Source organism: Silene latifolia, chromosome X (assembly GCF_048544455.1).
Source record: "Silene latifolia isolate original U9 population chromosome X, ASM4854445v1, whole genome shotgun sequence".
Classification (NCBI taxonomy): domain Eukaryota; kingdom Viridiplantae; phylum Streptophyta; class Magnoliopsida; order Caryophyllales; family Caryophyllaceae; genus Silene; species Silene latifolia.
Window position 1 is genome coordinate 10,207,151 of NC_133537.1, and position 22,655 is coordinate 10,229,805.

Below are 22,655 nucleotides of genomic sequence, written 5' to 3' on the forward strand. Positions count from 1 at the left end.
ACTGGGACTGGGAGAGCTCATCTCACATGAGAATTAGCATTATATTCAAAAGATTTTACAAATTGGTACTTCGTATATATCCGTCCTAAACAATAAAAAGCGTCAAATAGATAGATGAGACAAAAATTAAAATAATTGTGGAATAACAACGTCAAAAAGTAAAATAATTGTGGAGTAACAAAGTCTGGTTCCATCTACTGATCTACCTATTTAGGGTAGTATTTTGACCTGTTTTACACTTAAAGACGGATATTACCGTCTTAAGAAAGACCAACAGAAAAGATGTAGATTAGCTGACTAGTGGGTTGAAGTGGATTGTTCTATCATAATTCAGAAGTTCAGAAGTTGTGTTGGTTTTTCTGATGTGAATTGTGGAGCCTGGTTATGCGATTTGCAATGTGTAGACTGTTGCTTGCAATGAGCCTTGTCAAGACAATAATCTTTACTTGGGTTGCGGAGTTTGATCGACACAAATGTATATCGTTTATACATCACACGAATGCTTGTAATTATGCCGAACCCCTTAGAGACTGCTACATCACATTTCTTCTAACCATCTCAGAGGCATAACTAGAACAGAAGACTTCCTGAAGTACAACCGTATATGTGACATGAACTCTGGTCTCGAGTCTCGACAAAAAATTACTTTTCGAGCTTTACTGAGGCATTGAAGGAAACAAAACATAATCCAAATGTGAACATTGTACAACTTAAACCAGGTTATTACAATTTTACTTCATGGCATATCACAACAGGAAATTGTTCGACTGCTTTCCAAAACTGATCAGCTTACAGCAACTTCAACAAAGTAGGTAAAACAGCTCGAACTCAATATGCTCGCTATTGACAATACCGAAAGACTTACCATTTTGCTTCTGGCTTGAGAATCCATTGTTTCCGACATCACAGAACTTAGGGCGTTCAGGGGGTACTGCACATCGTATCAGTGCCCAATTTAGGCCCTCAAAAAATGCATGTTCCTTCAGTTCAGTAGCACCTTGTGCAAATCCCAAACGGTTCTCTGGATTTTTCATTAATAATCCACGGAACAAGTCCATGGAAGCTGGCTAATGGGGTTTCAGGAAATCTGAGAGGCTGTGATACTACATTTGCCAATGTTTCCTCATTACTCGTTCCTTTGAAAGGTGTCTTACCGTATAAAAATTCGAAAAGAAATATCCCGTGTCTCCACGGTCCACCAATCAACAGCACTACCATGACCCTCTCCTTTCACAATCTCGGGAGCCAAGTACTCGTGGGTTCCGACAAAAGAATTGGATTGAGCATCGCCGGCTCTGCTACCAGCTGTTATATCTATACCAAGGGCCAATGCTCTCTGATAGTCTGATGCACAATACGAACATAGCCAAAACATAATATTTCAGAAATGTACCTAAAGGACAGTTATAAGACTCCTTTTACAATGGCCTTTGATGGTATATTATATGTTCGACGACTTGGTACCAAACCCCTGGATAAGAGATCAGAAACAAGGTTTTCTGCATGTTGAACATGGCCAGCCTCACGCAAGCCATCTATGAGAATGTTATAGACCACTACGTCAGGAGCAATCCCATGGTCACACATTTCCTGAAATATGTCAAGGGCTTTGTCGATGCTTTTATGTTTAACATATCCATTGATCAAAGACGAAAAAGTCACAACATTAGGCTGACATTGGCTTTTTACCATCAAATCCAAGAGATTAATTGCCTTGTCCATTTGGCCGAACAAGCAATATCCATCCAGTAAAGCACTATAAGTAACTACATCAGGAGTCAATCCTCGTTTGATCATTATCTGTAAAATGGCTTGTGCTTCATCAAACATCCCTTCCTTACAATGCATGTCAATCAGGATGTTATATGTAGTAACATCGGGTGCATCGTTGCTCTCCATCATCTCAACCAACATATCCTTAGCCTCTCCCTTATGACCTAGATTGAACATACCTCGTATCAACGAGTTATATGTTGACACATCCGGTTTGATGTCCTCGGTTTTCATGATTGAGAAGAGGTTGAGGGCCTCAGTTACCAACTTATGTTTGCAAAGACTGTCGATAAGGGTAGAGTAGATGACAAGGTTAGGCTTACAACCTTGGGGGTGAGAATTCATTTGGCGGAGCATGTGGAGAGCCCCCGCATTGTCCCCGGCCCTACAAAGACCTTTCACCATGGTACCATACGTAACTATATTTGGTTGAATGCCAAGCTTAACGACAGCTACATCCAACAACTTAACAGCATCGGAAAGCCGGTCATTTTGAACAAAGCCGTTAATTAAGGTAGTGAACAGAACTAAATTAGACTCAAAGGGATATCCAAGCTTAAGGGACTTAGCAAGGAGAGAATACCCAAAATCGACACGGCCTAAGTGACAGTAACAATTAGCAAGGATCCCAATTGAATACAAATCGGGTCGGGTACCGGATAAGTCGAGATGCGAATAAAGAGAAATGAGAGTAGAATGAGGTTGTAGTCGTTTGAGTTTGAGCATTGCCGCTAATAACCGATTAAAATCGATAATTGAAGGTCGGCGCAGAAGAGACATCATTTGGTTGAAGAGATTTAGGGGAAATTGAAGATTATGAAACCCTAATTGACATTGTTCTCTAACATACTCCATAAACTTACAAGAATCATCCATAGCAATAAGCTTAGAATTAGCAGAATTGCAGAAATGACGAGAATTGAAATGCAATTGAAATTGAAATTGAACTCGCAATCGAAAAAAAAGCGAAGACATGATAATCAGAAATCGTAGAAAGAAATGGAAAGGAGAATTACCAGAAGTGTACAAGGAGAATTAGGGTTTAGCTAGCTTAGCAGAAGAAATGGAAAGGAGAAGTAGGGTTTAGTCAGCTTCAGTTTGATGTAATTTTATTCGTAATTTTCGTGTTTTTTTTTTTTTTTTAGGTAAGAAAACCAGGTTGATCCTCTAGGGTAGGACCAACCTATCTCATACTTTCGAATGAGGGAGGTAAGTTGAAGTCACCGGCTATCAAACCACCTCGAAAAAGTTGGACATGAATGTCCAATAGAAGACATGAAGTCAGCAACCTTGTTGGCTTCACGAAAGCAATGTTTAATTATCACTTCATCGAAAAAATGAAGGTCTAATTTCACATCCTTGATAATACTAGAGATTTCCCAAGGAATCTGCCAAGTACCTCGAATCGAGTTAATAACACATAAATTGTCACCCTCCACAATTAACTTTGAGATTCCTAAGTATTTAGCCCCTAAAATGCCTTCTTTTAAAGCGAGATCTTCCGCAACAAGGATACTATTGGATCCGCACTTTTTTGCTTCCAACAAAACGATTTTACCATTGTGATCTCTTATAGAATATCTTAAAGCAGCTTTATTACCTTCTATTCTCGATCCGTCAAAATTTAGCTTTAGAAAACCATTTCCAGGTTTTTCCCACCAAATTTCTTCCTTAGTAGAGTTGTTTCTAGCTGACTCTTCTATCTCGGGATTGTTGAGATCCTTAAATCTAGTCACATTCCAAGTCTTAGTGCTATTATTACATAAAGTAATAAGTTTGCTGATACTTAAATTTTCGTGTTAGGCACTTTAGCTAGGTTCTATTTTTTTATAAACGAGTAAATATTTTTTTTGAAAAAAAAAATACGAGAGGTAGGTTCTAATTTTATATACGAGTAAATATTTTAAATAAGAGCAAACGAATAATTGAGATGAGAAGTAGTAAAAATTCATCATTTCAATTTCATTCACCCACAAAAAATTTAATACTCCATAGGTTATTAGCGGCAATGTTATATAAGGGCACACATTAAGAAGATAAATATAGGAAGATTTATTAGATATCCTCACTGATTATGGTAACACTAAGTTTATTCTTACACTTCTCATGAGAATATGTTGTGAATCTTTCCATATTTATCTTCTTAATGTGTGCCCTAAGGGCACACGTTAGAAAAACCCATGTTATATAGGATAGTATTTAATTTGTTGTAATACTGCTACAACACTAGAATTGGCTTGTAGAGCTGGAATTTCTAATATCTGACTATCTGAGCATGCATCACATTTGTATTACATGTTACATGAACTATGATCTCGAGTATCAATTCTCGACATAATATACTTTCTGATTTTTACTGAGGCATTTAAGGAACCAAAAGATAATTGAAATGTGATCATTGTACAACTTAAACCAGGTTCTTACATTTTTACATCAAGGCATATCCATGTGGAAAACAATAGGAAATTTTTCGACTGCTTTCCAGAACTTACAGCAACTTATACAAAGTAGCTAAAACAGCTCGAACTCAATATGCTCGCTATTGCCAATCCCGAAAGACTTACCATTTTGATTCTGGCTTGAGAACTCACTGTTTCCGACATCACAGAACTTGGGGCGTTCCGGGGGTACTGCACATCGTATCAATGCCCAATTAAGGCCCTCGAAAAATGCATGTTGCTTTAGCTCTGTAGCACCTCGTGCAAATCCCAAACGGTTCTCTGGATTTTTCATTAACAATCCACGGATCAGGTCCTTGGCATGGAAGCTCACTAAAGGGGTTTCAGGAAATCTGAGAGGCTCTGATACTGCATTTGCCAAAGTTTCCTCGTTACTCGATCCTTTGAAAGGTGTCTTACCATATAAAAGTTCGAAAAGAAATATCCCGTATGTCCACCAATCAACAGCACTACCATGACCTTCTCCTTTCACAATCTCGGGAGCTAAGTACTCGTGGGTTCCGACAAAGGAATTGGATCGAGCATCGGTCGGCTCTGCTAACAGCTGTGGTAATGGAGCGGCTGTAGCTTGCTCAGATTTGTGTTTTCGAGACATGGAAGAGGTAGCTAAAAGCCTTGGACTAAAGCATGAGGCTTGCCAGGTTGGTTGAAGGCAGAAAGGGTCAATACAGCTCGATTGAGAACAGGAAGTTGAAGGTACCTTCTTTGTAGGTTCGGTGATGGGAGAGGATGATCTGAGCAATGTGGGATTGACAATGCATCTGAGGGACAAGTCAAAATCCGATAGCATGATATGACCATCTTCTCGAACAAGGATGTTTTCAGGTTTCAAATCTCGATACACGATCCCTAGCATATGAAGGTACTCCAATGCTAGGAGGACTTCAGCAACATAAAATCTGATAATGGCATGAGAACGGAGTTATGAAATTGCAAGCTAAACATTCCGAAAACTAGGCTACTCATGGTCCCTACATGGCTACATATATTTGAAATCACAATTTTTCTTTTACGGACATTCAAACCACTTCACTACATTTCCATTTTGGGGTGAATTCCAGTTTAAAAGGACGAAAATACATTCCACTTGTACTCTTCATCTTGACATACATACGTCATACCCTCCACCGGTCCTTGTCTAAAGTCTTGTGTCATACGTAAATTAGTGAATCTAAATTAATGGAGTATGAGATAGACTGAGTGTCAAATGGAATATGTACGGGATAATCCACAAAGACAGAAGTCCAAACTATTAAAGCATACATGGAAAACATAAATGTGACATGTTAGTCATTCTTATCAGCCACTTTCATAACATGATTTCGAGGTTTCTATAAGGGGCAATATAAACAACCAACTCGCCTCTGCCTCACATGTAGGTACAATATGAAGTAACGTATGACTCGTTCCAAGTCTATAACAGGAAACTGGCACTATACTAGAAAACAAATGCATTTGATATGAACATCACTGAAAGCCAGAAACCCATGCATTATACTCACTTATTATAGGCCAAAAAAAAAAAAGTATACCTTGCTGCCTGCTCTGAGAAACACCGACTTGACTGTTTCTGTCGGATAACATGTAAATCCCCACCAGGACAATACTCCATAACCAAGCATGAGAGCTTATCGGTGGTAAAATGAGCATAAAGCGTAGGAAGAAAAGGGTGGTCCAACATTTGTAGGGTCTCTCTTTCAGTTTGTGCCCGTGACAATTTATCCCTTCGCGCCAAAAATTCATTATCCATGACTTTCAAAGCAAACAAGCAGTGTGTGCCCACTAGCTCTGCGAGATAAACAGTTCCGATATCACCAGAGCCAAGCCTCTTTAGCAGCTTAAAATGCCGCAAACTCAACAATCCATGCTGCTTTTGAACGCATTGAACAGCCTCCCATCTCATGTCTTTCGACATGTGTGGCCTGTTACAACAACGGCTAGACCCACTGCTTTCTTCACTTGTGCTTGTGCTATACTCCCCAATACTACTTTTTGAGCTGTGAGAAAACTCACCCTTCTCCCTTGATCTCGATAATCCACCAGCCTTACAAGTGTTACAAGGACAATCATTACTCAGTTCAGCATCTATCACACTCGAGCCAAGCTTAGCTTTAGCCGTTCCACTGTTAGATCCTGCGTTAATTTTGCCACGAGTCGTATCTCCAACTTTTACAGCATGTGGCTTGCTACCTAGTCTGTTGATCCTTTGGCTGGAAGACATATTGTTGCTGCCAATGTCTCCTGCTGGAGAGTCACAAGAGGCCGAATCTGACTCCGTCTTTGCTTTCCTCTTAAAAAAGCTTTTGTTCTGAAAAACTGGTATTATTAAACATTGACTGCTACTTTTAACATTCTTTATATTCTCATTTGTGCTACCAATGCGACTCTTATCTTCCTTAGACGCACCCAAATCATCCATCTCCAAAACATGTTTAATAGTGTGAATACCATGTAAAGACTCTTTTAGTTTCAAATTCCTTTTCTGAACCTGTTCTGCTTTAGACGTGTCCCGGACATTATTAGATACCGAAGGTGCCATCTTCTCTTGTGATGATACTCTTTCAGTCTCTGTCTTTGTTACAGAATGAGAGTGTCTTTGCTTTGATGAACTGAATGCAGACGACTCAGAACCTGGTGTCGTCTCAGAGAGCTGCGCAACAACCTTACCCGGAAAAGAGATCTCAAGTAGCGTTCTTTTCGCTTCACTTGGTGAAAGACGGGATCCTTTGGCATCCACACCTTCTGACATGTGCAACCGGTTATACTTTTCCACCTCAGACATTCTAGATGAGCTGCCTGATTTTAGTGATCGCTTTTTCATTGCAGCCATCTCTGATGCTTGTGAGATGCATAATCCCCTTAGAGCCTGTTTCAGACTTACTGATTCTGTAATTTCAATACCAAATGGTTGAGGGGAATTCAGCCGCATGGTTTGTTTCATTGGATTCTTTTGCAGAGCTTTTCCCTTAATCAACGTCTTAACGTTCACAGAGTCAAACAGCTGGTTGATGTCATCTTCAATGGAATAAACACGTCCTTGCCTCGACATGTAATTCTTTTTCACTCTCTCATTCACACCACTCATACTCAACTCCTCCTCAGCCTCAACAATTTCACAGGTCCCTGATAAAGTTCCCATCCTATCGAACTACTATCAAATCTACTCGACAAATCAGCACTAACCCACCTTAAACAAACCACAAGAGAGATATATATTCAAACCATATCGAACTCTAAATTACTAGAAGAGGCCGTTGCATTTAATCCAACTGCAGGAATAGCTTCTCATTGACTCCAATCACGCAACCACATATCTCCATCTCCTCAATCATGCATGAAAGTTAACTGAACCTGCACTTTTAACCCAATAATCTTTCTTAGTTCCTCTAGAACATTTTCTATTACTACATGGCCTGACCTACAGCAATACGTCTTTGCTCAACCAAGAGTACCCTAAACCGGAGATGCTAACGCAAATCAACTTGACAGAAACTAGAATTCCAAAATTCATCTAAAAGACAGTGCCAGCACTCAGTTCTGGACACCTGATTACGAACATTTTGATATAAGACTAGATAAGCTAAACTACATGATCAAACCTACATATTATTCTCACTATCATCAAAGGGTCAAGCCAGAAGCCATATTCAACATCCAACATCAAAGCTCAAAATATCGGTGGGTTTATTAATTTATTATGCTCTAAGTGGTGGAGCCCGGATTTACAATTAGGGGGTCGAAAATTTTCAGAGGGGGGATTTAGGCAGCTGAGTAATGGCATAACGCAAACTTGAAAAAATCGGAAATTTTAACTAAAACCTCGGAACTTTTCATTGGCCAGCGGGGGCACGCTCACCCCTGCTAGTCCCACCTAAATCCACCACCTTTATTAAACTAGGAATTATATTACAATCCACAAGAAAAGGATAATATAGTATATACCAAGTTAAGAACACACTTTATTTAGGATCAAAAGTTAGGACCAAAACTTAAAATATCTAAATTTAAGCAAACGAAGTCACTTTCACACAGTTTACTCAACACATCATTATACGAAATTCATGATGAAAATGATCCAAAAATTAATCAATTCACATAAAAATTAACAAATACCCTCCGTCCCAATCATTTGTATAACTCTAATTAAACACCATTTCTTGTTTAAGACCGCCTTAACTTAAGACGGCTCTCACACCCCATTTAAATAGAGTTGGAAATAGAAGGAGGTTGTGAGAAGTCTTAAATTAAGACAATCTTAACCACGACCAAACTAATTAAAATATCGCTTACAAAGAATAAAAAAAGGTAAACAAATGATCGAGAGGAAGAAATTACCATATCACATCCAATATTACTTCATTTAAGTAAATTCCTGCAACAAAAATCAGCAAAAGGTGAGTAAATAAAAAGAAAAACACAAACCCAATATCAAAAATCCATCAATACATACCTCAGTTAGAAAAACAGCATAAAAAGATGAAATCTCTAGCTTCCTTTGTGAAAAACAAAAGGGGGGATTTTGAGAAAATAAGGGTTTAAGATTATAGTTGAGAAATTATGATTTTGTGAAGAAGAGTGTAAATAGGAAAAAGGGTATGGTTTAGGAGGTGAAATAATAAATGGGGAGCTAAGAAAAATCACGAGAAAATGGCGGAAAAGTGAAGAAAATTTGAAGCTTTGAAAATGGAGGAGAGTGGAGTAATAAAGAAGAAAGTTGGGAGACAGTGTGAAAGTTGATGGCTATATTTTGACAAGAATGAGTGACTACTTGACTAGAGTGCAGTGATTAAGTGAGTAGGGATTAGTTAACTACCCCGGTTTTTCTGTGATTTTTCCCTCTAATCCCATTTTTTACCCATTTTGTGGGGTTATCATTATTCTAATCCTAATCCTCACAGGAGCGTTGGGTTCAAAATGTCGGAATACTTAATGGATTAATGGAATGAGATATCATTGAGGAAAAGATTTAGTCTTTATTTTTTTCAGTTTAATCTTAGTTCAGCAGCTCATTTCAACTTCATTTATCTCGGCTCGGTTTAATTCAGTTCAGTTCAATTTCAGTCGGCCCAAAATAAATGAGCTTTAAAACCACATACGGAGTACATATTAATTCTTGTTTGATTCACACCGAAATTGTTTGCTGGGAAATAGAGTTTGAAATTTGAGGGTAAAGGTTGGGGTGTAACTATTGATGGGACATATTTTGACCATTGAGCACCAAAGATATCGAAGAAGGTCAAAGATATCCAAAGCAAGTCAACACTGGGATGAGCCCTAGCCGACGCAACTGTCACTGTCCCTTGGGTCTCGGCCAGCAACTAGCCGGTGGGACACACATCCGCGTACTCACATCCAAGACCCCTCGGCATGGAGTCAACAGGGCCCGCCGGCCTGCCATGGGTCCCTCGGCCGAGGGTAGATCAGTCTTTCCACCTGCTCTGCCACTTGGTCACTACGTGACAAAAGGTGAAAGCATATAAATACTCCTCAACCCTCATTGAGAAAAGGATCCGAAAATAATCAATAAAACATACTAATCTGGTATAAACTCCCTTATCTCTCTACAATATGCTTTGTGCCAAGTAATACACAACTTAATCCCTTTAAGTTTACTGACTTGAGCGTCGGAGTGAGTTCGCTCGGTACCAAGCCGAGCCCTCAGTTTGTTCATTGTTTCAGGAGAGGCCGAAAGGAAGAGTCAAGCAAAGTCATCATTCTACAAGCTTACGTGGTAACAACACTGCTCCGTAATCACACCCGGAACAACTATAATTCATCAGATTTCTAACTCCATTTCAAAATAGCTTATTTAATTCCATTTCAACTCTCCTAAAATATCTTAGTCCCCCCAACCACCACCCCTCCCCCCTCCCCCCAAAAAAAGTCTTGGTTTAAATAGGGTTACAATTCTGTTGTACTCGCTCAGTCTCGATCATTTGTTTGCATATTCCATTTTGGGGTGTCCTAGTCATTTGTTTGCCTTTCTATTTTAGGAATGACTTTGATGGGCAATTGAATCCTTCACGCTTAATTTGATCTACTTGTCATCTAATAATTGGCTCCCTCATCTTTCATTGATCTTTGTGTCAAAACCAACGACAAACAAATAACCGGGACAGAGGGAATAAGTTACTACTTAGAACAAATAAATTGTGCTTCTTTTAATCTCTTCCATTTAAAGTTACACAAGTTGTTGTTTAGGACGATTAAACATTGTCAAGTCTAATAAGAAAAATACTAATAAAAATTTTTCATCATATCGTAAGATAAAAAGTAAGAAAGAGGTGTTAATTGAAGAGGTAGTGTTAAATAGTAGGTTAAGATGGTTATTGATAAATACCAAGTAAATGAGATAGGTAGGTAAGTAGAGTTATGCATTGTAACGGGCCAGCTTGGCCCAGTCCGGTCTCATGGGTCGTGTTCTAGTGGCTCGGCCAGCCCATGGCCCAGCCTAGCTTGACATTATGTCATCCTCGGGCCGGACTCGTGCCGCACCTTCCTTTGTCCGATCAAACACTAACTTTTTTAAAAATACATAGGCTGTATCTGCCCTGGCTCTGGCCCACTACTAAGTGGGCCGGGCTAGTGCCGCACCACCTAACCCAGCACTGGCCCAACCCGGCCCAGTTTGGATTTAGTGTTATGCCCGGGCTCCACTTCCCTAGCCCGACCCACCGTACACCCTTATATGTGAGTAGGTCATTGATAAACATAGTCTTATATGTTTAGGTTTAAGCATGTGTTTGGCCACACTTATGAGAAATTCTCCTCAAATCGTGATACGACCATGGATGGCACCGATGAACTTGTGATCACCATGGCTGGAGAGGGTTCGGACCAGGCTGTGTCTCGTGCTCAATTGTTGGCAAGGCAACTCACTTGGCTGGGGCAACTCAAGCAACATGGTGTGTGTATGGTTATGTGTCTGTTCGAGGGCAGTTAACTCGGTCATTGATGGCATTGAAGGCGTTAACTCGACTGTTACAAGGATGATTCATTTGCTGAATTAGTATGAATTAAGTATGGAATAAAGTAGTTTAATAAGGGGCTATAATTAGCTTTAATTGGCTAATTATGTCTAATTTAGTTGTTACAATTTATTTATAGATTAATTGTTTTTCTTTATTTTAGCTATATAATGTCTTGTAGAATGGAAAGAAATCATTCACGTTGAAACAAAAACATTTTCCCTTATTTGCTTGATTAGCAATATATTTCAGTTTTATATTCAAACGCTTCTTTGAATGTTTAACTTGTTCGATCTCAATAGGTCTTGAGTTCGTTCACCATTGATAAGTTATAGGTCTAACTTGTCAAATATCGCTTCCGCATTTTAATTCGTATCATTAGTGGTATCAGAGCTTCGGCTCTTGATTTCCATTTATCGAGACGATCCTAGGCATTTAGGTTCGCCCAAATATTATCCAATCTCAAAAAAAAAAATAACAAAACCAAAATCATGGCAGAGTTGGTCGATGACATGTTACTGAAACATTTTCGATATTTGCTACGCAACCGCCCTACGGGCAGTCGTTCTGGACCTCGATCGAAGCCGGATGAATTTAAGGTTTCAGAACTTCCGGAATTCGTTGGTGGTACCAACCCGGAAGATTACTTGGAATGGGAAAGGAGAATCGATCGTTTGTTCGATTTTAAAGATCTCAGTGACGAGAAGAGGTGCAAGTATGCTCTTCTGAGATTAAGCAAAGGGGTGTCACTGTGGTACGAGGGTTTGAAGGCAAAACGGTCCCGCGCTGGGAAGGAGAAATTGTCGTCATGCGAGTCCTTAAAGCGCAAATTGAGGAAAAGGTATGTACCGGCTACACATAAACTGAGTGTTTATCGTAAAATTGCGGATTTAGTACAAGAAAAATTAAGCGTTGCCGAGTACATAGATGAGTTTGAAAAATTAATTCTAATGGGGGAATTGGAGGAAAATGAGGAACAAAAAATGTCACGTTTTCTTCGTGGTTTAAACCGTAGCATTGCCAATTCCGTCGAGTTATACCCTTACTCAGATTTTGACACCTTGTGTAATTTATGTGTTAAAATTGAGGCCCAAGGAAAGTATAAATCAGGGGGTTCATAAGGAGACCAGTTTGTCGAAGGTACGGTGTTTCAAGTGTCAGGGGTTCGGGCATTTCCAAAGCTCGTGTCCTAACAAACGGGTTGTGACATTCCGGGAAGCTAGGGAGTGTCGTGATGAATTGGCCGAGGAGGAGGAACGATTAGGAGACGTGTTTAATTTTGATGAGGATAACGATGAGGTAGGGGAAGAAGTAGAAGCATACGATGCTACCATCTATGACACGGCTCTGGTTATTCGAGCTTTGCAAGTCAAACTCGGTCCGAATGAAACAGAGTAGCGGGATCAACTGTTTCATACTAAATGTCAAGTTGGGAACAGGTGGTGCAGTGTGATCATCGATGGCGGGAGTTGTACCAACGTCGCTTCTAGCGAGATGGTCGCAAAACTTGGGTTGGTCACCACGGCTCACCCACGACCCTATGCTTTGCATTGGCTCGATGACAGGAATAAGATTAAGGTATCAAAACAGGTGCGCATTGGTTTAACTATGGGTTCTTATTGTGACGAGGTGTTATGTGATGTGATTCCGATGGACACTTGTCATATTCTATTGGGTCGTTCGTGGCAGTTTGATAAGGATGTTGTGTATCGGGGAAGGAGTAACGGATATGAATTGTGATACAAAGGCAAGAAAACTGTATTGAAGCCTATGTCGCCAACAGCTATTCGTTCCATGGGCATTAGTCGGGGTAAGAATCTCGCTTTGACTATTATTGCTAGTGAGCATGAGGTGGAGCAAGCCATTGACAATGGGGAGCGTGTGTGGTTACTCTTGGCCAGTGAGCACCGAGGGGAAGGTGTAGTCGGGCAAGAGAATGCGCGGTTGGAGTCTTGATGCAAAAGTTCGGGGACGTGTTCCCAGTTGATTTACCCCCGGGATTACCGCCAATTCGGGGCATCGAGCATCAAATCGACCTCATACCAGGAGCAGCTTTACCAAATAGGGTTGCTTATCGATGTAATACGGAGGAAAAAAAAGGAACTACAAAGGCAAATTAATGAGTTATTGGAAAAGAGTTATGTGCGTGAAAGTTTGAGTCCATGTGCGGTACCCGCATTACTAGTTCCAAAGAAAGACGGTACGTGGCGGATGTGTGTGGATAGCAGGGCGGTAAATAATATTACAATCAAGTATCGATTTCCTATTCCGAGGTTAGACGATATGTTGGATGAGCTACATGGGTCACGACAGTTTTCAAAAATTGATTTAAGAAGCGGGCATCACCAAATTCGAATGAAAGAAGGGGACGAGTGGAAAACGGCATTCAAGACAAATTATGAGTTGTATGAATGGATGGTAATGCCATCGGACTTAAAAACGCACCGAGCACATTTATGCGCTTAATTAATCATGTATTACAACCTTATTTTGGCAGATTTGTTGTAGTTTACCTTGACGATATACTTGTGTACAGTCGAAACGAGGAAGAACATTTTGAGCATCTTAGGCGCGTCTTTGAAACGCTGCGGGAACAAAAGCTATACGGGAAGCGCGAGAAGTGTTCCTTCTTGGTGGAAAGTGTGTTGTTTTTAGGGTATGTGGTGTCAAGCGAAGGTGTTTCCGTAGACCAAGCCAAGGTCGAGGCAATAAAGTCTTGGCCGAGACCGAAGACAGTCACAGAGGTACGGTCTTTCTTGGGTCTTGCTTCTTTTTATCGTCGATTTATCCGTGATTTTAGCACCATAGCGAGTCCGATTACGGAGTGCCTTAAGAAAGGGGCGTTCGTGTGGGGAAAAGCAGCCCAAGGTGCGTTTGATTTATTGAAAACCAAATTGTGTGAGGCACCCATATTAGCTTTACCAGATTTCTCACGGCTTTTCGAGGTTGAGTGTGATGCTAGCGGGGTCGGGATAGGGGTTGTATTGGTTCAAGGTAAACGACCCGTGGCCTACTTCTTAGAGAAATTGGGGGGAGCTCGGTTAAATTATTGTACCTATGACAAGGAATTTTACACCATTGTGAGAGCCCTTATGTAGATCCATTATCTTCGACCGAATCATTTTATTTTGCATTCGGATCACGAATCATTGAAATATATTAACGGGCAGCAGAAGTTGAGTCCTCGTCATGCGAAATGGGTGGAATTTTTACAATCTTTTCATTTCTCCGCTAAATACAAGGAGGATAAGAGTAATGTTGTGGCTGCCGCTCTTTCTCGCCGCTATTCGTTGATATCTGTCCTTGGTATTCGGTTGCTGGGGTTTGCTACATTAAAAGATTATTATCATAATGATTTGGAGTTTAGGCAAGTGTTTGTTGAATGCCAAACTAGCGCTAAGGACGAGTTTCTAGTATAGGACGGGTTTCTATTTAAGGAAATCGGTTGTGCGTTCCCAAGCATCCCATCCGTGAGTTGCTAATTTGTGAGGCGCATGGTGGCGGTCTTGCGGGGCATTTTGGGGTTGGTAAAACAGTTGAGTTGTTAAAGGAGCATTTTTATTGCCTCGGATGCAAGGAGATGTGCAGAGCGTAATTCAGAAATGTGTTACTTGTCATTTGTCGAAAAGTTCTTTCAAACCCGGAGAATATACTCCTATGCAGGTCCCCAATAGGCCATAGGAAGACATGTTTATGGATTTCGTTGTAGCTTTGCCTCATACTCAAAGGGGTAAGGATGCGATAATGGTTGTTGTGGATCGTTTTTCTAAAATGGCTCATTTCATCGCTTGTCACAAGACCGATGATGCAAGTAATGTAGCTAACTTGTATTATCGTGAGGTGGTTCGTTTATATGGGATTCCTAAAACCATTGTGTCCGATCGTGACTCCAAGTTCTTAAGCTACTTTTGGAACACATTATGGAGGGAAGTAGGTACCAAATTACTATTTAGTACGTCCCATCACCCTCAAACGGATGGGCAAACGGAGGTTACAAATCGGACATTGGGCGCATTGCTGCGTGGGTTCGTGGGTAGGACACAAAAAGATTGGGATTTGAAGCTTGTGCATGCCGAGTTTGCGTACAATAGGTCGCCTTCCTATACCACTAACCATTCTCCTTTTGAGGTCGTTTATGGTCTGAACCCATTCTTGCCATTGGACCTAATCCCATTACCGCAAGAGGAGCTGGTTCACAAGGATGCGGATGCTAAGCTCAAGTCGATGATGAAGTTACATGAACAAGTTCGAGAAAGGAACACGTCCATTAATGCTGCCTATAAGCGTAAGTCGAATAAGAATCATAGGCCTCGGGTATTCAAAGAAGGCGATTTAGTTTGGGTGCATTTGAGGAAAGAGCGATTTCCAAGTAAGCGTAAAAATAAATTAATGCCTCGTGCGGAGGGTCCTTACAAGGTAATTGCGAGAATTAATGACAATGCTTATAAGGTCGAGCTTCCGGGAGGTTATGGTGTTCACGCTACATTTAATATTGGTGACCTTGCCCCGTATTTGGATGATGATGGTATTTCGGAATTGAGGTCAATTCCTTTTCAAGGTGGAGGGGATGATACGACCATGGATGGCACCGATGAACTTGTGATCACCATGGCTGGGAGAGGGTTCAGACCAGGCTGTGTCTCGTGCTCAATTGTTGGCAAGGCAACTCACTTGGTTGAGGGAACTCAAGCAACATGGTGTGTGTATGGTTATGTGTCTGTTCGAGGGCAGTTAACTCGGTCATTGATGGCATTGAAGGCGTTAACTCGACTGTACAAGGATGATTCATTTGATGAATTAGTATGAATTAAGTATGGAATAAAGTAGTTTAATTAAGGGCTATAATTAGCTTTAATTGGCTAATTATGTCTAATTTAGTTGTTACAATTTATTTCTAAATTAATTACTTTTCTTTATTTTAGCTATATAAGGTCTTGTAGAATGGAAGGAAATCATTCAAGTTGAAACAAAAATATTTTCCCTTATTTGCTTGATTAGCAATATATTTCAGTTTTATATTCAAACGCGTCTTTGAATGTTTAAGTTGTTCGATCTCAATAGGTCTTGAGTTCGTTCACCATTGATTAGTTATAGGTATAACTTGTCAAATATCGCTTACGCATTTTAATTCGTATCAAATCGAGACCCATCTTAAGATACTTTTGAACATAATTTTTTCATTTTTATTTGCTTAAGCAGAAAAGCCCTTTTTGAAGACCCGTTTAGTGAAATAAGACCCAAACGTCTATAATTTTATCAAGAAATAGCTTATTAAAAACTCATAGTTTTTAAAGAAACACAAAGATATTTTATAAGGTTAGGCCAAAGAGGCTCTAAATTATTATAAGTTAAGTATTATGGTCTGAAAAATCCATAAGCCAAACAAAAAAACTTGCAAGCGTTTTTCATTGGTTTGCTACATACCTTTGAAAACTTAACGAGACAGGCCAAATTATTATTAGTTGGACTTAAAAATCTGATAGGCTTATCGCGTACCTATGCAAAGATAAATTCCCTAAACACAAATAAATGTAGTAATAGGGGTCGAACCACAAGGAAACGGGAATTACGTTGTGAATTGCTATTGGTAGATTTTTATCAAGGTCGACTTCAATTTTGGTTTGATTGGTTTGTTTGATGATTAATGAAAATTGTAATGTAAATTATATGATAAGAGAGAGTCTAAGGGGTTCGGGTCACACATGCAAGGGTAAATATACGATCATGATAAATTCGGTACTAATAACATTGTCAATTGCTTAGGCTTAGAGACACCCACCTTGCGATATTAGTGTCAACCATAGACCGGGTCCTAGAGAAACTCTCGTCCATGACTAGGTCATCCTACTATGCATGCTTTGTCTAATTCAATTCCGTGCCTCTCGACTTATAGAACGATTGAACAAACTTTAATCAATTGAATAAGGCCTTAAACAAAGATTAAACGTTATGGCACAAGCATGTGATAGAAGCAATTTAAACAATATTATTATTAACCTATTTTATCATGTTATATACTTATTTTATGCATGGCTCCCCTAGCCCTTAGACCAGGAGATTTAGCTACTCATATTAGGGTGTAAATTGCAAACTATATTAAGAGAAATGATAAACATGATAATGAAAATGATGTAAACTAAATGGTAAGACATATAATATAAAATTAAACTATGTGGTATAAAGGACTAATGATGAAAACTATATGATAACTATAATAGAAACGTAAATTAAACATGCTAGAATTAGAATTACCGAATGGAAATAGAACTTGCAAGGAAGAACAAAGTAGAACCAAAAGCTTGAATGTATAAATAACCAAATGTTTAACAACTACAAGCTTAACAATATTGAAACTAATGAGAAAACTAATGAGAGAAATATAATGCTTAAGGCGATTGTAAAGTAAAATGAGACGTGAAAATTGGATATCTAAAGCCTTGGAATACCTCTCCTATTTATTAGAGAGGAAGGAAAAACGTAAACAATCAAGAAGCAGCCAACCCCGATCGGGGCCGCCAACCCCGATCGGGGTCGTAGTCCTCCGGGTAATTTCTCTTAATTCCTCTCTTAATTACTTGAGCCATCCAAAGTTTATGCTTTAATGCTCCTTAATCACCCGGGTAAATGCTTCATCTATCATCTTTAGAGCCTCCAAAAAGTATCCCATGCATGTTGGAATCCTAAGCTTTCCACCTTGACTTGGACTTGATCATTGGGCTTGACTTTGATTATTGGCATCATTTGCATTACACATATTGATCCATAAATTTCTCCATGCAAAACCCATTCCATTACTCCATGCTAGTCCAATATTAGGTCTTGTTTAGCTTAGTGGACTTAGTGTACAAAATGATAGGAAAAAGCCTCTAAATGCTTAGATTCCTACAAAAACATGTTAAGACAAGCAAATATACTAGAACAACAAATATTAGCTTATGACACTATGATAAGTGCTAAATAACAAATAAAATGGAGCTAATATAGGGGATGAAATTATATAAAATATGCACTTATCAAACTCCCCCAAGTTAAACCCTTACTTGTCCTCAAGCAAAAAACCAAATCCCATCAATTGCAATATCCAAACAAGCTAAGCATAATGATTTAAAAACCCGAAACAACATGGGCAAGGAATAAAGCAAGACATGGATGAGATTTACACGACGGCGTAGCATAGAAAACTTTGAATGAACCTTTAAGCTCTTGCATGATCTTTTGACTTATGGACTCTCACGGGGCACTCAAACTCTTTTTTTATGTGAAAGGACAATTTTGTGAATAATCACTCAACTATCCTCGACCTATAATAATGTGCCCGCAATCTAATATGGTAAACATGTCAAAACTAGCAAACAAAGATAATCAAATGTAAGCATGATAAAGAAGCCAAATGGGTAGGAAGAAGACAAATAAACATGGGTAAGAAAGGGTACAAAAGAATTATGGTAATGTGGAGCTAAGTCAAGCTAGTAACTACCAAATTGTAAAGGTGCTCAATCCCAATTCTAACCCAATTTTGCAATTCAAATCATAAGAAAACTCTCCAAAATATGTAAATAATGCATGAAAGTTTCTCACACCAACTTCTTCTTCTCTTTTGTTTTTTCAAAGCATACTTCTTCTTTTTGTTTCATGTTTTTTCTCATTCATTCATTTTTTTTTTTCATTCTCATTTTTTCAACTTTTTTTCATTTTCTCAACTTTTTTTTTCTTGAGCATTAAGACCAAGCTCACATGATTTCCAACAATAAACCATATCCCAATGAGCACCCAAAAATTATCCAACTAATTCTAGTAGCTCAACAAGGGTAGGCAATTTCAATGATGTAGTTAGGGATAAATTTTGTGAAGGGTTCAAAAAGGCTAAAATATCATGTGAATGGCTCCAAAATGCTATAACAAATGAATGCATGCTTACCAAGAAATGACATGAGAACCATACTTGTGCGTTTTGATGAAACACACATTATAAGGAGACACCTACACTCACCTAAGAGAGACCGGATATGGATGCATCGGTCAAAAAGAAACTCTACCTTACCAATTTTGTAGCTTGCCAAAAGTCAAGATCAAGCCTATTCGATTCATTCTCCATCTCCCACCTACTATGTCAAGACATCCCCATGTAGCTAATATCCCAACATGAAAGAATAAATCATTAGCAATAAGTCATTATTAGGATAAGCAAAGAGGAAAGTAGGTTACAAGCAAGCACAAAGCAAAAATTTCTCTCAAAATTTTTCAAATTTTCTACACTACATGCAAACTACGCTATATGCAAATGCAATATCTCCCCCAAGCTAAATATCACATTGTCCTCAATGTGCCAACAATTCATAATACCCAATCAAACCATAAAAATGGCTCAAAGCACAAAACAAGAAGGATTAGAGGTTATGTTTAATGGGATGCAAGATCTAAACTAAAATGCAAAGCAATTAAAAACTTACTCGACTTTTTAACCTCCCCCAAGCTAGCATGAATTCGGGGGATGATGTTCCCTTGTGACTAAGGTGGAAAATAGTGAAGAAAAATGGTAGAGAAAGAGAATGGAGGTACCATCGGGTTTCTATAAGGATGATAAAATGATTCACTCTTTACCCGCATAAGAAAGAAAGGCCAAAATTTCACGGAACCACGACCCCGATCGGGGCTGGCAACCCCGATCGGGGTTGACCTCCTCTTCGGGTTTTGACTCTTTTCCGCATTTGATTTTAATTCCTTCTCGTTTCTCGAAAACCACGTCCCCGAACGGGGATCTTGCATGGGGCTGCGTGCCAGATTCACTTTTCTCCATTTTCACCTATAAAAGACAAAAAGGAACATTATCAAGTCGAGTATTTTATTACTAATCTACGAAAAACAATAAAAGCAATAAAAAGCTTGGGTTGCCTCCCAAGAAGCGCTGATTTAACGTCCCGCACGACGTAAGAAGCTATTTGATTCAAGTTTTGTTCTTGAGCTTGCCACCAACCAAGCGCCATTTCATAGCTCCTTTAGCATTCCGCAACCATTTGAAGATTTTCAAATAAAATTTCCTTTTCTTCTTTTTGGTACTCTTAGCAATAGTGCCCTTAACATCGTCACCTACAAAGCAAATAACACCCATATCGTCCTCCAACGGATCCATTAGTAAGGAGCCAAGTGTACTAGAGGCAAGAGAAGAGTCCACAGTGCTAAATAGATAACAAGACTCTTGTAACATTGGGCTTCTAATGGTGTTGTTTTTACTAAAGGAGACCCGGTCATCACTCACTTCCAATGTCAACCTCCCATTTTTCACATCAATTAACGCACCTGCAGTGCGTAAAAATGGCCTACCCAATATAATTGGGGTTTGTGAGTCCTCGGCCATATCAAGTATGAGGAAGTCAACGGGTATGAAAAACTTGCCAACTTTGACGGGTACGTCTTCTAAGACACCTAAGGGTTGTTTTAAAGAACGGTCCGCCATTTGCAATGTCGTACTTGTGCATTTTAAAGCACCCATGCTAAGTTTTTCACAAAGGGAGTAGGGCATGACACTCACACTAGCACCTAGGTCGCAAAGGGCCTTATCAATGGTATATGTGCCTATAGTGCAAGGTATAGAATAGCTACCGGGATCCTTAAGTTTCGGGGGAGACTTATTTTGTAAGAGTGCACTACACTCTTCGGTGAAAGCAATGGTCTTAACCTCATTGAAGGATCGCTTCTTTGAGAGGATCTCCTTCATAAACTTTGCATAAGAAGGGACTTGGGTAAGCAACTTCATAAATGGGACGGTGACTTGTAAATTTTTACACATTTCCATGAACTTACCGAACTTACCTTCTTTCTTGTGCTTTGCTAGACGATGGGGAAATGGTATTTGAACAACTTCTTTTGGAGGAGCATCCTCCACATCTTTCGCCTTCTCTTCCTCATTGGGAACACTCACCTTTGTTGGAATGACATCACTCTCCTTAGCATTAGGAGAGACTTCTTCAACAATCACTTTGTCATTATCTTCGGGCAATGGGGGCTCAACATTCTTGGCATCAAGCTTGCTCTTTCTCTTAAGTATCAACAATCGATGAGGAAATGGCACACAATCCTTAACAAGAGGCTCTTCACTAGCCTTCTTCTTGTCATCTCCCCCAAGCTTGGCCTTTTTAACAACCACCTCTTCATCCAAAGTCATGGATGACCTATCATAGCTAGTACCACTTCTCAAGGAGATAGAATTGACGGTCTCATGTGGTTGCTCACCTTGGGGAGGTAGTTGATCGTTCTTTCTTTGAGAGCTAGAAGCGGCTAATTGAGCCACTTGTTGTTCCAACATCTTGACCGCGGCACTATGAGCTTGATCGTTCTTTTGAATTTGAGCCAATAATTCCCTTTGCATTTGGACTATCATGCCCTCGAGCTTACCAACTCCTTGATTGTTTTGTTGGCCATTTTGTGGTGGATTTTGTTGGTAATTGTTTTGTGGGGGCCTTTGTTGATTTTGATAACCCGGTGGAGGGATATACTTTTGTTGTTGAGGGACATAGGCATTTTGTTGTGGTGGGGGTTGAGGGTTAAGCACATTGTTGCTAGTGTAAGACAAGTTCGGATGGAATTTTGAATTCGGGTTATAAGTGTTGAAAAATGTACCCGGTGGATATGAACTTTGTCTAAAAGCTTGAAAAGCATTTACCTCTTCGATAGGAGCTCGGCAATGAGCGGCATAATGACCCGCTCCTCCGCAACCGTCACAAACAACAATTTGGCTTGTTGAAGACACGACATTGAGTTGTTGAAGGGAATCTTTAGCATCTCTTTCCGCCAATTGTTGTTGGAGTAAGGCAATTTGAGCTAGCAAAACGGAGTTGTTAGAGGATTCTTCTTTACCTTTGGATGGCACAACTCGGGAATTGACATATTGGGCATCATGGACCGCCATAGATTCGATCGTGGCATGAGCAAGGTCGGTGTCAATTTTATCAAACCGCCCATTGTTGGCAGAATCAAGAATCCTTCGGGACTCGGCACAACATCCATTGTAAAATGTTATTGCTAGAAACCAATCATCTAGCCCATGATGTGGACATTATCTTTGAAACTCTTTGTACCTCTCCCAAGCCTCATATAAGCTCTCAAGAGCTTGTTGACGGAATCCGGTGATTTGGCTCTTCAAAGTTTGAGTTTTCTCCGGTGGAAAAAACTTTTGATAAAAAGCAAGAGCCAAAGTCTCCCAATTGGTGATTCCCATGGTGGTGCGGTCAAGGCTATTGATCCAAAGCTTGGCCTTGTCCTTTAAAGAGAAAGGGAAAAATATTCCCCTTATTTGGGCTTGGGTGACGCCCATTTGACGGATCATGGAGTAATAGTCACAAAAATTTTGCACATGCAAATTGGGATCCTCCAAAGGACTTCCCCCAAATTGCTTTCTCTCCACAAGGCTAATGAAAGCCGGTTTGATCTCGAAGTCCGGCGCGGTGATTTGAGTGGT

At 39.7% G+C, this 22,655-nt stretch overlaps 1 protein-coding gene and 1 non-coding gene across 6 annotated transcripts; one reads left to right on the forward strand and one right to left on the reverse strand.

Moving 5' to 3' along the window:
- Positions 1-4,158: 4,158 nt before the first annotated feature.
- On the reverse strand, positions 4,159-9,193 carry LOC141622802 (serine/threonine-protein kinase D6PKL1-like). 5 transcript variants are annotated; one of them, XM_074438818.1, is made up of 4 exons: positions 8,683-9,193; positions 8,568-8,604; positions 5,765-7,583; positions 4,159-5,131 (listed from the first exon to the last, which is right to left on the reverse strand). In XM_074438818.1, exons 3-4 carry the CDS (start codon positions 7,369-7,371, stop codon positions 4,285-4,287), a joined length of 2,454 nt encoding a protein of 817 aa, XP_074294919.1. In that variant the 5' UTR covers positions 7,372-7,583; positions 8,568-8,604; positions 8,683-9,193; the 3' UTR covers positions 4,159-4,284. The 5 variants fall into 5 exon arrangements, with proteins under 5 accessions (XP_074294919.1, XP_074294920.1, XP_074294923.1 ...); XM_074438819.1 differs by having other exon boundaries at positions 9,046-9,114; XM_074438822.1 differs by having other exon boundaries at positions 5,765-7,588; positions 9,046-9,114.
- A 13,043-nt stretch (positions 9,194-22,236) lies between these two features.
- Positions 22,237-22,343, forward strand: LOC141624773 (small nucleolar RNA R71). Its single transcript, XR_012534577.1, has one exon. It is a non-coding gene; the product is annotated as a small nucleolar RNA R71 (small nucleolar RNA).
- The last annotated feature ends 312 nt before the right edge of the window (positions 22,344-22,655 follow it).